Raw genomic sequence first — 15,314 nt, 5'->3', positions numbered from 1 at the left:
TTGCGTGGGATTGTTCTGATGGGTGGGGCCTTGCTCAGTAAATCTTTAATCCTATTTTCTGTTAATGGGTGGAGCTGTGTTCCCTCCCTGTTGTTTGACCTGAGGCCAAACTATGGTGGAGGTAATGAAGATAATGACCTCCTTTAAAAGGTCCCATGATGCACTGCTGCACTCAGTGCCCCTGACCCTGCAGTAGGCCCCTGCCAACCCACAGCTCCACCAGAGACTCCTGGACACTCACGGGCAAGTCTGGCTCAGTCTCTTGTGGGGTCACTGCTCCTTTCTCCTGGGTCCTGGTGCACACAGGGTTTTGTTTTGCCCTCCAAGAGTCTGTTTCCCCAATCCTGAGTAAATTCTGGCAGCTCTACGGTGGGGTTAATGGCAACCTCCTTCAAGAGGGCTTGTGCCATACCCAGGTCTGCACCTAGCGACCCTGCCCCTGCGGCAGGCCGCTACTGACCCGTACCTCCGCAGGAGACACTCAAACACAGTTCTGGTTCAGTGTCTGTGGGGTCTCTGGGTCCTGGTGCACACAAGGTTTGTTTGAGCCCTCTGAGTGTCTCTGGTGGGTATGGGGTTTGATTCTAAATTCGATTTCACCCTGCCTGCTGTCTTGCTGGGGCTTCTCCTTTGCTACGAGGGGTATCTTTTTTTGGTGGGATCCAGCATTCTCCTCTTGACAGTTGTCCAGCAGTGAGTTGTAATTTTGGAGTTCTCGCAGGAGAACGTGAGCGCATGTCGTTCTGCTCTGCCGTCTTGGTGGAGCACACAGGGTTCAGCATGCGTGAAATGCTTTGTGAATATGATGGATATTCACTCACAGAGAGAATAAAATACAAACCTGATAGGCCCCAAGACTGAACCAAAGACATCCCTGGCAGCTCCTCTCTGATTGCCATCAGTTCATTCCTGAACCAGCATCCTTTGAAGAAGGTTATTTCACCAGTTTTAAGTCCTTCTGACTGTGTCCGTTCTTGCATCCACATCTCGTCTCCTGTGCTGTCTGGAGAAGCCTTGTCGGAGGCCTTGCTGAGGCCCCCGTAGCCTGTTGCCTGTCTGTGGTTCTTCCATGGCCGCGGCAGCAGTGCGGTGACGCTGTCCCGGCTTGTTCTTGGGGAAACCGTGGTGGCCTTTGTGGACACGCAGGGCAGCTGCATGCAGTTGCGCAGGGGCCGCATCTGAGAGGGTTCTGTTCAGATCATGGGCGCCATGGGTGTATTTTGTAATGACGGTTTTCTGGCAGAGAAGGGCAAAGATGTCTTGAGCTAACTTAATGTATGACAGTAGTTTTCTCTAAGGAGGTAAAACGTTTTGAGGGAGTGGTACGGTTTTCTTATTGTGCAGAGGTGCCGGAACCAGAATGGCCTGTGTGACTCCTCCCCTGGGAGCGGAGTCTCTGTCCAGTGGGCTACAGAATCCATCTATATTCTCATCTTTGGAAATTATTTTAAAAGCCTGAAACCAAGTGATAGCTTGGCCCAGTTTTTCAGCGCCTCTCATTTTCCAGAACTTTTTAAAGATCACCAGAAATGAAAACAAGGACTGTTACTCAGACGCAGTCCTTCATACCTCAGGCAGCTTTTAGGAAACCATCACGGATTTTAGCTGTTGGCTGACCTGAGGGCTCCTTCGTGGTTTAGGTAAATCCCGTGGCTGTCACCCAGGTACAAGACGGAGCAGGTTGACACGGTTGATGGGCTGATGTAATGCAGAGGCCTCGAAAGTGGGCATGGTGTCCGCCCCGTTCCTCGTATGATCTCTTTGACTCCCTCCCTGCCCGTGTTTTCCCAGCCTCCACTCTCATAGGCTTGCCGTACCCCACAATACTGGTATCCAGGGCGTCCTTTCTCAAATCTGAGGCCGAACGAGAGAGCAGATCGCAGGGGAGGTTTGAGGTTATTACAGCAGGGAAAATAAGATGAAGCCAAAGAAGAACAGGTCCCAGAAGTAACTGTGGAGACTAAAGGTTAGTCTGCAGCCTGTGGAGGCGATTGCCGGCTCCCCGGCTGACCTCCCGAAGAAGCAAATCATGTGGCTCCTTCCAGGGCAGAGGTGACCCAAGGAGGCGAGAGGGACAACCCGACCTTATGAGCAGTTATCCTGCCTGCTCACATCAGCTATCAGCGCCTAATAGTACCGTCGCCAAGAAAGCCATCTGGGGTGACTTGGTGTCTTGTGGAGACATCATCAGTTTGGCTCGGGGAACATCTTGACTCTGATGCTGTTTTTAAAAGAAATTGAGGCTTCTGTACCAGCTGGTTCCCCTGTAGGAGTCCCGAGTTTTCATCTTCTGGTAAAACCTACTCTTTCTTCTAAGTTTGGAACTTTGCACCCGCCTCCTTTTGGGAAGGGAGAGCTTTTTAAAAACTTCCTTCTTTAACAGCCTGGCAAATGACTTCCAAAACTCATCAAGTTGCAGAAGCATCATTACCCAGCAAAATGGGCATCGGCTCCATATGCCAGAGGCCGCCCCTCCCCGCTCCTGGTGGTCTCCACTGCCTTCTTACCCATCAGCAGCTAAGCACATACTCGGCTTGTCAGCGGGACTTGGTCATGTGCCTCGGTGCTTATTTTAATGACTGCCAGAGCTCGCAAGCCCTGCAGCTGGGGAACTGAGAAGTCTGCTCTCTCCGCTCCATTGTTTTGGCCCAGAGATGGTGCCTTAAGGCCAAACTGCGGTGATGGTGGCACTTCTGCTAAGTGAATGACCCCGCGTGGCCTCCGAGAAACTGAACACAGAGCGCTCCCAACCTGTCAGCACTCGCCTGTCTGGACTTCCCCTGGATGACCTATAGCAGGAGACCGTCGTTTGCTTGTAACTAAACCTCTGCCATGTCTGCAGAGCTCTGGTGAGGGAGGGAAACTTAGCGAGGGCTGCTCGAGGCGCGGGAAGATCTGCTGGTGAGCGCGTGGGGAAGGGCACCCGCATTTGGCTGGTGGCGGGGGAGGGTGGGGCGATAAGACAGAAGAGCAGCTGCCTTGGACTGGCCACTGGTTCTCAGCCAGACACCGGAAGAGGCACGTCGCATGCTTTCCCATTTAGCCCTCCCAGCAGCCTCAAGGGTTGGGTATGATTATCTGCAGATGACGAAGCAGAGGCACAGGCTGCAATGTTACCCACCCTGGGCCGGGCCAGTGCGTGATGGGGCCGGAATTCCCAACGTCAGTTGATCTGACTGAGGACCTGGCTCCCAGCTACATTAGCTTTCAGCATCCTTTCTCCGAACCATTAAAATAAAACAACAAAAACTCCCCTGCCTTCCGAAAGCAAGCAAACAAAACCCCAAGAACACACAGGTTAAAAATCCTAGTGAGAGATGTTCACATAGTCAGGCTGGTCTGTTTTTCTGCTCTCCCCCACCAAGGGCCTAGTGTCCCTCAAGGTAGGTCTGCTTGTTTTTTAGTCTCTATGATTGTTGTTGTTCTCCACCAGTTTTACTCCTTCCTTTTCCAGAAATCCTGTACTGGCTTGCTGTTTGCTGCCTCTAGTCCTCTTGGCAGGCGCCGAGGGAGAAGGGCTGGGCAGACTCATTCCAGGAAAACGCCTCTGCTCCAGTTAACTGGATAAGCAGCGAAGCCAAAATATGTCCATCTTGAGCATCTTGAATAACAAAATGCCAGAAGATCTATGGAGGTGGTATTTCATTTTCAGTGCTTATTCGGAGGGACCCACAGTGCTCGCCGTCGGGGTCGCGGGGTAGTGGTGCTCACAGTGGCCGATGGAGAGGTGCAGGGGAGGATGGAGCCACAGCAGCTCTGCAGGCCCTTCCGGAGCGGGTCACCTCGTGCAGGGACGTGGGCAGAGCATCTTTCAGACAGGGGCGCCGAGGCAGGTCAGCAGGCGAGTTAGCCGAGGACTGAGCAGCTTGGTTGTTTCTGCGGTGTCGGGTGGAAGTGAGGGGGCAGGCCCCCCAGGGTGGCACTGGAGAAGCCGGGAGGCAGTGGCAAGGGGCCGGGAGAAGGCGTGGAGGAGCCCGCCGGGGGTGGCTGTGTGCCTGCCGAGGGAGTGGGGTTCAGCGCCTGCCGCAGGCTTTCCCGTGTGTGATGAGCCTGGGTGAATACCGAAGGCGCTTCTTCTTGACTTAGTGACGCTCCCATCTGCGTGCGAGTGGTCTGTGGATACTGCATTCGCTGGTCCCTCAAGACAGACTGGCTCCATAGATGGCTCATGCAGCCTAGGATTCCAGCCTCGTCATCTGCTGCACCCTCAGCACGTCTCTCCTACCCTCTGAGAAGATTCTACCCCAAATCTCAGTCATCCTAGAAAAAAAAATGCCTTATTGGCACCTTCCAAGGATCAAAACAACAGGTTTCGAAGATCATCTAGTCCAAGTTTGCCCAACTATGGCCCGTGGGGCACACCCAGCCCAAGGCCTTTTTTTGTGCAGTCCATGAGCTAAAGAATTTTTTTACGTCATTCAAGAGTTGTGAAAAAAGAAGAAAATAGGACAGAAACTATTTCGGACCGTGGTGCCTAAAGTATTTACTATTTGGCTCTGTTCAGAAAAAGCTTGCCAACCCGTGTTCTTGTCTGACCACCTCTGTGCAAAATGACTTGGGAAATGATTGCCTGATGCGTGCTTGAGTACTTCCACTAATGGAAAATACATCATCTTGCTGGTCAGCCTGCGTCCTGTCTGGACAAGTCAGGTTACCGCTGTTAAACTCTGCCCAAATCTTGCCTCCTGATTGTTGTTCAGTTGCTCAGTCGTATCCGACTCTGTGACCCCATGGACTGCAAGACGCCAGGCTTCCCTGTCCTTCACTGTCTTCCAGAGTTTGCTCAGACTCGTGTCCATTGAGTCAGTGATGCCATCCAACCATCTTGCCTTCTGTTGCCCACTTCTCCTGCCTTCAGTCTTTCCCAGCATCAGGGTTTTTTCCAATGAATTGGTTCTCCACATCAGGTAGCCAAAGTACTGGAGCTTCAGCTTCAGCATCAGTCCTTCCAATGAATATTCAGGGTTGATTTTCTTGAGGATTGACTGGTTTGATCTTCTTGCTAGTCCAAGGGACTCTCAAGATTCTTCTCCAACACCAGTGTTCAAAAGCATCAATTCTTCAGTGCTCAGCCTTCTTTATGGTCCAGCTCTCACATCCATACATGACCACTGGAAAAACCATAGCCTTGACTAGAGGGACCATTGTTGGCAAAGTAATGTCTCTGCTTTTTAATATGCTATCTAGTTCGGTCATAGCTTTTCTTCCAAGGAATCAGCGTCTTTTGATTTCACGGCTGCAGTCACCATCTGCAGTGATTTTGGAGCCCAAGAAAAAAAAGTCTCTCACTGTTTCCGTCATTTCCCCATCTGTTTGCCATGAAGTGATGGGACTGGATGCCATGATCCTCATTTTTTGAATGTTGAATCTTAAGCCAGCATCCATCCATTGACTCTTTTGGGGAGAAGAAAGCTGTTATTTCATGTCAGCAGCTTCTGAGTGCCTAATCTATCCTAGGCACTGTGCTGGGTGCTGGAGAAAGATAAGTAGGACAGGTTCTTGCGTCAGGGTTTTCCATGTGTTATTTCTCTGAACCAAAACAGTTGAACTGGTCTTCTCACCTGTCTCTCATTCCCGCTCTTCTTGCCATTGGGTCAGGGCTTTTCTCTTTCCTTATTTTACTTATTTACTTATTACAAAACCCAAAAGGCAAAAAAGACACAGAGTGAAAATAAGTCTGTCCACAGCCCTGTCTCTGACCCCTGGAATTTCTTTCCTGGGAGGCAACCACTGTTACACGTGTTCTGTGGGGATCTGATGGTGAAGAACAGCACTGACACAATGGTTAGGTCCATTGGACAGGAGCTTCTGGAAAGTACCACAGGGTAGTGTTTTTCAAGCACTTAACTTGTTTAAGTTGCCGAGTGTGACTTAGTTTTATTTTTAGAAAAGCCTAAAATTGGTAAGTTTGTGTGGTAGCTGCAGAGGGTTCGTATTGCTTGACAGGCATCTGCGTTATTTCAGGTCACTCCTCACTGGATAGTTTGGTTACCACTGGGTCTCTTCTACTGCTGGGGTTCTTGTTCATTACAGTCTCAAGTCCTCAAAGCCTTTCCTCTTTCACTGGAAGTGATGCAATCCCATCTTGTGTGAAACTCTTGGGTTTCACATCCTGAATAAAACGTTGATGATCAGTAGAAATAAGCTTTCAGCTTTGTAAGCTGAGCCGAGGCTTCAAGTCTCCCCTGCACCATTTGGGATTATCCGGGCAAGCCTGACTTTTCAGGACGCAGGTACTGTTTGTGTCTAGGTTGGTTACACACGAATGACCTTGCACCTGGGACTCACTTCCTCCTCCTCCAGGATTCCCTCCTTATCGTTAGGTCTTAAGTCTTCCCTTCTAGTTTAGGGACAGTGTGACATAGACATTGCATAGGTTGCTAGGTGATAGCTTTTTACTCGAGTATCCTGTTTAGATGTTTCCAGCAGCTTCCTAATCATCCACTGCTGGTGTTGCTTAAGACCTCTCCATCGCCCTAGCCAGTAAGGCACCACTTCAGCGGCTGGATACGGACCACATCCTCTTGTGAAATGGGCTCTTGGGTTCTGCTCAGAATTTCTCAAAGACCAAATATGTCAGAAATGAAGCATGGGCCTCTGATTTGTTTTAATATTATTTATTTGGCTGTGCTGGATCTCATTTGTGGTGTGTGGGAGCTCGGAGTCTTAGCCCTTGGACCGCCAGGGAAATCCCAGTGGTGTGCCTCTTATGCAGATTACTTTCTAGTCCATTCTCTTATGTGGTCCTCTTTTTCCTGGCTGCTCAGGGGCCATATGGAATAGAATTTTCTCTTTTGTCTTTGGCACTGGTAAAATTTCATCTTGGTAACCTTTGATGCCCTGGAGAAGGGACTGGCTGCCCACTCCAGTATTCTTGCCTAGAGAATTCCATGAACAGGGGAGCTCGGCGAGCTACATTCCGTGGTACTTCAACATCTTGGTGACCTTAGCAGGTCATCAAAATGAGTTACTGTCGACTTTTAAGACTAAATTGCGGTTGATTGTGAAGTGTGTGTAGGGGTCTGCTGCCCCATCCCACAGAGGATTTCAGATGAGATCTGTTTGTACCGCTGTTCTGCTGAGGTGTAGATTCTTATCTCTCTGAACGTCAGTGTCGTCTTCTGTGAAACCTGAACTGTCGCTTCTTAGGGCTTTGGGGAGGTGCTAATGCAGGCGCCCACCCCTGCCGCAGTGCCTGGCCCTGGCCAATGCTTCGTAACTACCACTTTCAACTCGTGGCAGAGGACTATTGATCCTCTAGCACGTAGTGGTTTATTGGATGTGAGAGAGAGCAGAATTGAAGATGACTTTGAGGTTTCTTTGTGGCTATATGATGGTGCTGTTTAATAAACTTGGACATATAGGAAAATGGACACAATTTTAGTGAAAGGAACATTCAGTTTTCGATTTGTCAAGCTGAAGATGCCTGTGAGAAATTCAATTCCAGCCTTTAAAAGACACTTTAATATACGGTTGGAGGTTAGCGTTAGAAATACCATCCTGGGATTCATTGGCATCTAGATGGAAATGGGTGTATAAAATGAAAAATTTGCTTCGGGGAAAGCTTATAGACGAAGGAGAGGGCTGAGCACAGAAGCTTTCAAAAGCCAGCAGTAGAAGGAGAATGCCAGCTGTGTTGCAGAGGGAGAGAGGAGAAAGGAGCGATGGAGAAACCCGCAGAACCAAGCAGGAGACTCTGAGGGTGTTCTATGCCAGTGTTTCTCATACAGTGGGCCCCAGGCCACCAGCATGAGGGTCTGTTTCTCCACTGGGCACTGAAGGCACAGTGCCTAGGACCCACAAACTTTTCTGGGGCCTGTGAACACAGGAGTGACCCAAAAAAGGTGAACATTCTGCAAGCGCGAAGCTATGAAGAGCCTTTAAAACAAAAGCCAAAGATTGTTTCATATGGGCCCAGGGTGCATTTAAATATGTTTGAAATGGTTCAGAGGTCGCTGTGTCCGCATGTGTGTGCATGCTCAGTCGTGTCTGGCTCTTTGCGACCTCATGGTCTGTAGCCCGCCAGGCTCCTCTGTCCATGGGATTCTCCAGGCAAGAACACTGGAGTGGGTTGCCATTTCCTTCTCCAGGGGATCTTCCCGACCCAAGGATCGAACCCATGTCTCTTGCATTTGGCAGGCAAATTCTGACTCCAGAAGTAAGAATGCTGGTGTTCCGAAGGCTTCAAGATAGCATCAAACTCGAATCAGGATCCCCTGGAGCACCGGTCCCCACCACCCTCTCTGTCCTTTCTCCCTCCTCCTCCCCCGACCCCCAGCAAGTGGATCCGAGGCATCTTCATTTTTTAATAAGCCCACCAGGAGGTGGAAACACTTGTGCAGTGCCAGCTGATGTGATGTTGCGAACCCGTGCCCAGGCCCTGCTCGGGGCCTCCCCTTGCTCTGACCCGCCCTCACCTCCTCTGCCTGGATTTTCACCAGGTTTAGGTGGTACTCCCTTGCATTTTACCATATAATTGCTATTGGACCAGAGCTCCTTGTCTCTCTGATATCCAACACGTTTAGAGAACCGAAAGGTTTTAAAAAATCTTGGCCCAAAACTCACGCAGAACCTGAGTAGACATGACCTGTCTTCTTTTATTTATCCCCTCTAGTGTGACTGTTCATACATCCCACTGCAGACATACTCATCTGTCTTGGGGCAGTTGGAGACTCAAGTGACTCATCAACATGTGCCTTTGGAACTGCAAGTTCCTCTAGGGTTGTGCTTCCCCCCACCCCAACCACCCCATCACCCCAGGGTCTGTGTCCCCTCCCCCATGAGAGTGTGCAGGGGACACAGGGAATTACATTGAACGTATGCCTACTGGCCAAGATGGTCAAGTTTATTTGATGATTTGAATCGGTGATGCCATCCAACCATCTCATCCTTTGCTGCCCCCTTCTGCTCTCAGTCTTTCCCAGGGTCTTTACCAAGGCTCTTCACATCAGGTGGCCAAAATATTGAAGCTTCCCCTTCAGCATGAGTCCTCCCAATGAATATTCAGGGTTGATTTCCTTTAGGATTGACTGGTTTGGTCTCCTTGCAGTCCAAGGGACTCTCAAGAGTCTTCTCCAACACCACAGTTCAGAAGCATCGATTCTTCGGCACTCAGTCTTCTTTATGGTCCAGCTCTCACATCCATACATGACTACTGAAAAGACCACAGCCTTGACTATATGAACCTTTGTCAGCAAACTCATGTCTTTGCTTTTTAACACACTATCTAGGTCTGTCAGCTGTACCCTAATACAAAGTAAAAAGTCTGCAGTAAAAAAAGTAAAATTAGGAGAAGGCAATGGCACCCCACTCCAGTACTCTTGCCTGGAAAATCCCATGGATGGAGGAGCCTGGTGGGCTGAAGTCCATGGGGTCGCTAAGAGTCGGACAAGACTGAGCAACTTCGCTTTCACTTTTTCACTTTCTTGCATTGGAGAAGGAATGGCAACCCACTCCAGTGTTCTTGCCTGGAGAATCTGAGGGACGGGGGAGCCTGGTGGGCTGTCTATGGGGTCACACAGAGTCGGACACGACTGAAGTGACTTAGCAGTAGCAGCAGCATGGAGGGAAACTGGGTGGAAGGCACATTGGGACCTCTCTGTTTTGGCAACTTCTAGTGAACTTATAATCATTTGAAAATAAAAATTTAAAAACAAAACAAAAAAAAGTAAAATTAAAAAAATAAAACATATATAGTGAAGTGCAAATTTCCTGCATTTGAAGGATAAAGTGTGACATTTCAAAGCAGTTCTGATACTGTGGTTTGGGTGGGGGAATTTCTTCATCCTTCTTGGCTGGGGTGCTCAAGCACTGCCTCACTCAGAACCCTGACCGCTGGCGTTGCTCACTGGCTGGACTTTGGGTTTTTGTGCTTGTACAGTTCCCTGGGGCCACACAGGATGGTTCAAAGAAGGGTTAACACTAGCGCATCAGTCAGACTGGCTTGCGAGAAAGATGCCCTGAAGTGAAGGCCAGGGGGGTCAGTTGTGTTGCCCAGAGGCTGAATGTGGCAATGTAGCCAAGACCCTCGAGTTGCTTTCCAAAGCTGTGTCTTCAGGCAGCTTGTCAACCTCTGGTCACTTTCTGTTTCTCTGTCTCAAGCGTGATTACAAATGTCCTTTCTCACCGTATTCTGTGCATTGTTGCCGTGTTTCGTTTCTAGCAGGCGATAACGAATGGCAGCAGCTATGGGAGACCCCGGCCTCTCCAGATTGCAGTTCGCCCCCTTCAGCAGCGCCTTGGATGTTGGCTTCTGGCATGAGTTGACCCAGAAGAAGCTGAATGAGTACCGGCTAGACGAAGCTCCCAAGGACATTAAGGGTTATTACTACAACGGTAGGTGATAGGAAACTCCATTCTTCTTCTCTTACCTTCTCTGCCCAGTGTAGGGTCAGATCTCCTTCAGAATGGGGTGTCCTTGACTTTTACCATTAATGCTCTCCCCTGGTTTCTACTTTACTGCCTGACTTTTTGACCCATGTTCATTTCTTTTTTCCTTATTGGGAGAAGAAAGGGAGAAGCCAGTGTATTAATCGAAAGAGTTAATACCCGTTACTGAGTATTGCTGGGGAAGGGGATTGGAAACATTTTCCCCAGTGAATCTTTGCATTCATATTCTTGGCAAATACCTTGGATTCACAAAAGCCATCATCTGCTGCTATGTCCTTCTTCAGCTTGGGTGGCTGGAAATTGGATGGGGCCCTTTGGGCTTCACCAGAAGAGAGTGATCCACGCATGTTTTTGTTGCAAAGGCTGCTGTGACTAACTCATGATTGAATGTGTAAATGCTTCCTTCCAGGTGACTCTGTGGGGCTGCCAGCTCGCTTAACGTTGGAGTTCAGTGCTTTCGACATGTGAGTATTTTTTGACGGAAATCTAGAATAGAGAATGCTGATTTTTGCAAGGAATGAGGGTTCTTAACTTTCATCGTAGGTGGGCCGTGGGACCATCCACAGAAGCTTCTGGTGAGCAGGGCTAGCATCTCATGGTTCTGTTGTACCTTCCATGGCATGGGACAAGTGCTGGGTGCTCAGGACTGTCTGGTTCATTTTTTCAGCATGTGCTAAGTCGCTTCAGTCATGTCCGACTCTGTGCGACCCCAGAGACGGCAGCCCACCAGGCTCCCCCGTACCCGGGATTCTCCAGGCAAGAACGCTGGAGTGGGTTGCCATTTCCTTCTCCAGTGCATGAAAGTGAAAAGTGAAAGTGAAGTCGCTCAGTCGTATCAAACTCTAGCGACCCCATGGACTACAGCCTACCAGGCTCCTCCGTCCATGGGATTTTCTAGGCAAAAGTACTGGAGTGGGGTGCCGTTGCCTTCTCCATTTCAGCACGTATTTATTACCTATTAGGTGCAGCAATGAGCATTTATGAGACTACTTCTATATACAAGTTACTGTGCAAGGCACAGTAGGGATGTGCAAGGAAACGTGACATAATGTTCTCACAGAGGTGTCTTTGACTAATTGGGGACCGTCATTACTGACTTATTTTCTAGAGATAATCCTTTCAGACCTGCCAGGTGTGGTTTTCTTCCCTTTCTCAGGTGAGGAAACTATGAGTCCAAAGGTGAAGTGACTTACCCAGGTCATTTCAGTTCAGTTCAGTCGCTCAGTCGTGTCCGACTCCTTGCGACCCCATGAATCGCAGCACACCAGGCCTCCCTGTCCATCACCAACTCCCAGACTTCACTCAGACTCACATCCATAGAGTCGGTGATGCCATACAGCCGTCTCATCCTCTGTCGTCCCCTTTGCCTCCTGCCCCCAATCCCTCTCAGCATCAGAGTCTTTTCCAATGAGTCAACGCTTCGCATGAGGTGGCCAAGGTACTGGAGTTTCAGCTTTAGCATCAGTCCTTCCAAAGAACACCCAGGACCGATCTCCTTTAAAATGGACTGGTTGGATCTCCTTGCAGTCCAAGGGACTCTCAAGAGTCTTCTCCAACACCACAGTTCAAAGGCATCAATTCTTTGGTGCTCAGCTTTCTTCACAGTCTAACTCTCACATCCATACATGACCACTGGAAAAACCATAGCCTTGACTAGACGGACCTTTGCTGGCAAAGTAAAAAGCAGAGGCTTTTTAATATGCTGTCTAGGTTGGTCATAACTTTCCTTCCAAGGAGTAAGCGTCTTTTAATTTCATGGCTGCAGTCACCATCTGCAGCGATTTTGGAGCCCCCCAAAATAAAGTCTGACACTGTTTCCACTGTTTCCCCATCTATTTCCCATGAAGTGATGGGACCAGATGCCATGATCTTTGTTTTCTGAATGTTGAGCTTTAAGCCAACATTTTCACTCTCCTCTTTCACTTTCATCAAGAGGCTTTTGAGTTCCTCTTCACTTTCTGCCATAAGGGTGGTGTCATCTGCATATCTGAGGTTATTGATATTTCTCCCGGCAATCTTGATTCCCCAGCTTGTGTTTCTTCCAGTCCAGCGTTTCTCATGATGTACTCTGCATATAAGTTAAATAAGCAGGGTGACAATATACAGCCTTGACGTACTCCTTTTCCTATCTGGAACCAGTCTGTTGTTCCATGTCCAGTTCTAACTATTGCTTCCTGACCTGCATACAGATTTCTCAAGAGGTATTCCCATCTCTTTCAGAATTTTCCACATTTTATTGAGATCCACACAGTCAAAGGCTTTGGCATAGTCAATAAAGCAGAAATAGATGTTTTTCTGGAACTCTCTTGCTTTTTCCACGATCCAGCAGATGTTGGCAACTTGATCTCTGGTTCCTCTGCCTTTTCTAAAACCAGCTTGAACATCAGGAAGTTCACAGTTCACGTATTGCTGAAGCCTGGCTTGGAGACTTTTGAGCATTACTTTACTAGCATGTGAGATGAGTGCAATTGTGTGGTAGTTTGAACATTCTTTGGCATTGCCTTTCTTTGAGATTGGAATGAAAACTGACCTTTTCCAGTCCTGTGGCCACTGCTGAGTTTTCCAAATTGGCTGGCATATGGAGTGCAGCACTTTCACAGCATCATCTTTCAGGATTTGAAATAGTTCAACTGGAATTCCATCACCTCCACTAACTTTGCTCATAGTGATGCTTTCTAAGGCCCACTTGACTTCACATTCCAGGATGTCTGGCTCTAGGTGAGTGATCACACCATCATGATTATCCGGGTCATGAACATCTTTTTTGTACAGTTCTTCTGTGTATTCTTGCCACCTCTTCTTAATATCTTCTGCTTCTGTTAGGTCCATACAATTTCTGTCTTTTATTGAGCCCATCTTTGCCTGAAATGTTCCCTTGGTATCTCTAATTTTCTTGAAGAGATCTCTAGTCTTTCCCATTCTGTTGTTTTCCTCTATTTCTTTGCATTGATGGCTGAGGAAGGCTTTATTATCTCTTCTTGCTATTCTTTGGAACTCTGCATTCAGATGCTTATATCTTTCCTTTTCTCCTTTGCTTTTCTCTTCTCTTCTTTTCACAGCTATTTGTAAGGCCTCCCCAGACAGCCATTTTGCTTTTTTGCATTTCTTTTCCATGGGGATGGTCTTGACCCCTGTCTCCTGTACAATGTCACGAACCTCCGTTCATAGTTCATCAGGCACTCTATCTATCAGATCTAGTTCCTTAAATCTATTTCTCACTTCCACTGTGTAATCATAAGGGATTTGATTCAGGTCATACCTGAATGGTCTAGTGGTTTTCCCTACTTTCTTCCATTCAGTCTGAATTTGGCAATAAGGAGTTCATGATCTGAGCCACAGTCAGCGGTCTGAGTAGCTGGAGGCAGTTTCTTATTTTCTGTAGAAACTGAGAAGCCAGGAGGTGGATGTAGTTTGGGGAGGAGGTAAATTTGGTTTAGGACATGTTGAGTTAGAGTTGACAGAGTCCAGGCTGTAAGAGAAGAAGAGGCTGTAGCGTGAGGAGAAGGAAGGGCAGTGACAGGGACCAGACCTGAGCAGGGAGGGCAGAAACGCAGAACTCGCCAAAGAGACATGATTTGCTGGAGAAGAAGAACCAGAAATGATGTTTTCAGGAAGGAAAGAGGATCAACAGCGGCAGAATCAGAAAGCCAGAGTTCAGTGCCCGGGTCGCTGGAAGTGTTGACTGGGTTGTGTGAGAAACTAAATTCTGTGCCTGGGGGCAGAGCAGAAAGCATGTTGAGAGGCTTTAAGATAACTGAGAGCTGGAGATTACAGGCTTCCAGGAGGGGGGCCATCTTTTTCTGCTCCCTCGTGTGTTTGCTGTGTGAGGGTGGGGAATAAGGGGAACATGAAGAGGTATTTGTAAAGACCACCTGAGTATGAAGATAGTCAAAGATTTATTGTTGTTGTTCAGTCGCTCAGGCGTGTCCGACTCTTTGCGAGCCCTTGGACTGCAGCACGCCAGGCTTCCCTGTCTTCACCATCTCCCGGAGCTTGCTCAAACTCATGTCCATTGAGTCGGTGATGCCATCCAACCATCTCGTCCTCTGTCATCCCCTTCTCCTCCTGCCCTCAGTTTGCTCAGAATCATGGTCTTTTCTAATGAGTCAGGTCTTCGCATCAGGTGGCCAAAGTACTGGGGCTCCAGCTTCAGCATCAGTCCTTCCAGTGAATATTCAGGGTTCATTTCCTTGAGGACTGACTGGTTTGGTCCCCTTGCTGTCCAAGGGACTCTCAAGAGTCTTCAACACCACAGTTCAAAAGCATCAAGTCTCCATCGCTCAGCCTTCATTGTAGTTCAACTCTCACATCCATACTTGACTACTGGAAAAACAATAGCTTTGACTTTATGGACCTTTGTCAGCAAAGTAATGTCTCTGCTTTTTAATATGCTGTTTAGATTGGTCATAGCTTTTTTTACGAGGCGCAAATGTCTTTTAATTTCATGGCTGCAGTCACTATCTGCAGTGAGTTTGGAGGCCAAGAAAATAAAGTCTGTCCCTGTTTCCATTGTTTCCCTATCTATTTGCCATGAAGTGACGGGACTGGATTAGTCAAAGATTAGGGCATTTCAAATAAAGTCTCCCTAGAATTTGAAAACAAAAAATCTCTTCAAAAGTCAATACATTTTATTCCTCTGTCACAATCAAATTGTGAAACTAAATTGCACAACTTGAATCGAAAATGATGTTAGTCTTTGTACCTTTAAAAGATATGTTTTGATGTTTCTTGTTCCCTTCAGAGCTTTCTTGCTCCATAATAAATCCTTGTGATTGCACGTCAAAGCAAAAAATCCTAGTCATCTCTCTCCTGCATCGGCAAAGACTGACTGACTTTTGGAGCAGTCACAAAATAATGAGGAAAATGCATTCAGTGTACAGTCCTCAATTATCTGAGGCTCATAAATGGGGTGGTATAGTTTTAGT

At 48.1% G+C, this 15,314-nt stretch overlaps 1 protein-coding gene across 9 annotated transcripts in view; it reads left to right on the top strand.

Moving 5' to 3' along the window:
* Positions 1-15,314, top strand: part of ATG7 (autophagy related 7) — a 274,984-nt gene that overhangs the window by 12,334 nt on the left and 247,336 nt on the right. For 8 of the 9 annotated variants that reach the window (XR_003507793.1, XR_003507795.1, XR_003507794.1 and 5 more), the window contains exons 2-3: positions 10,163-10,335; positions 10,799-10,853. Coding sequence is in view for 6 of the 9 variants with exons in the window: in XM_027523159.1 (XP_027378960.1) it covers positions 10,176-10,335; positions 10,799-10,853 (215 nt within the window). In the remaining 3 variants the exon portion in view is untranslated. The remainder of the gene's footprint in view (positions 1-10,162; positions 10,336-10,798; positions 10,854-15,314) is intronic. The other variant, XM_027523157.1, reaches the window with a different exon arrangement.

This window comes from Bos indicus x Bos taurus, chromosome 22, assembly GCF_003369695.1.
Source record: "Bos indicus x Bos taurus breed Angus x Brahman F1 hybrid chromosome 22, Bos_hybrid_MaternalHap_v2.0, whole genome shotgun sequence".
Taxonomy (NCBI): domain Eukaryota; kingdom Metazoa; phylum Chordata; class Mammalia; order Artiodactyla; family Bovidae; genus Bos; species Bos indicus x Bos taurus.
The sequence above is the reverse complement of the archived record's forward strand: the minus strand, read 5'-3'. Positions and strand labels throughout refer to the sequence as shown.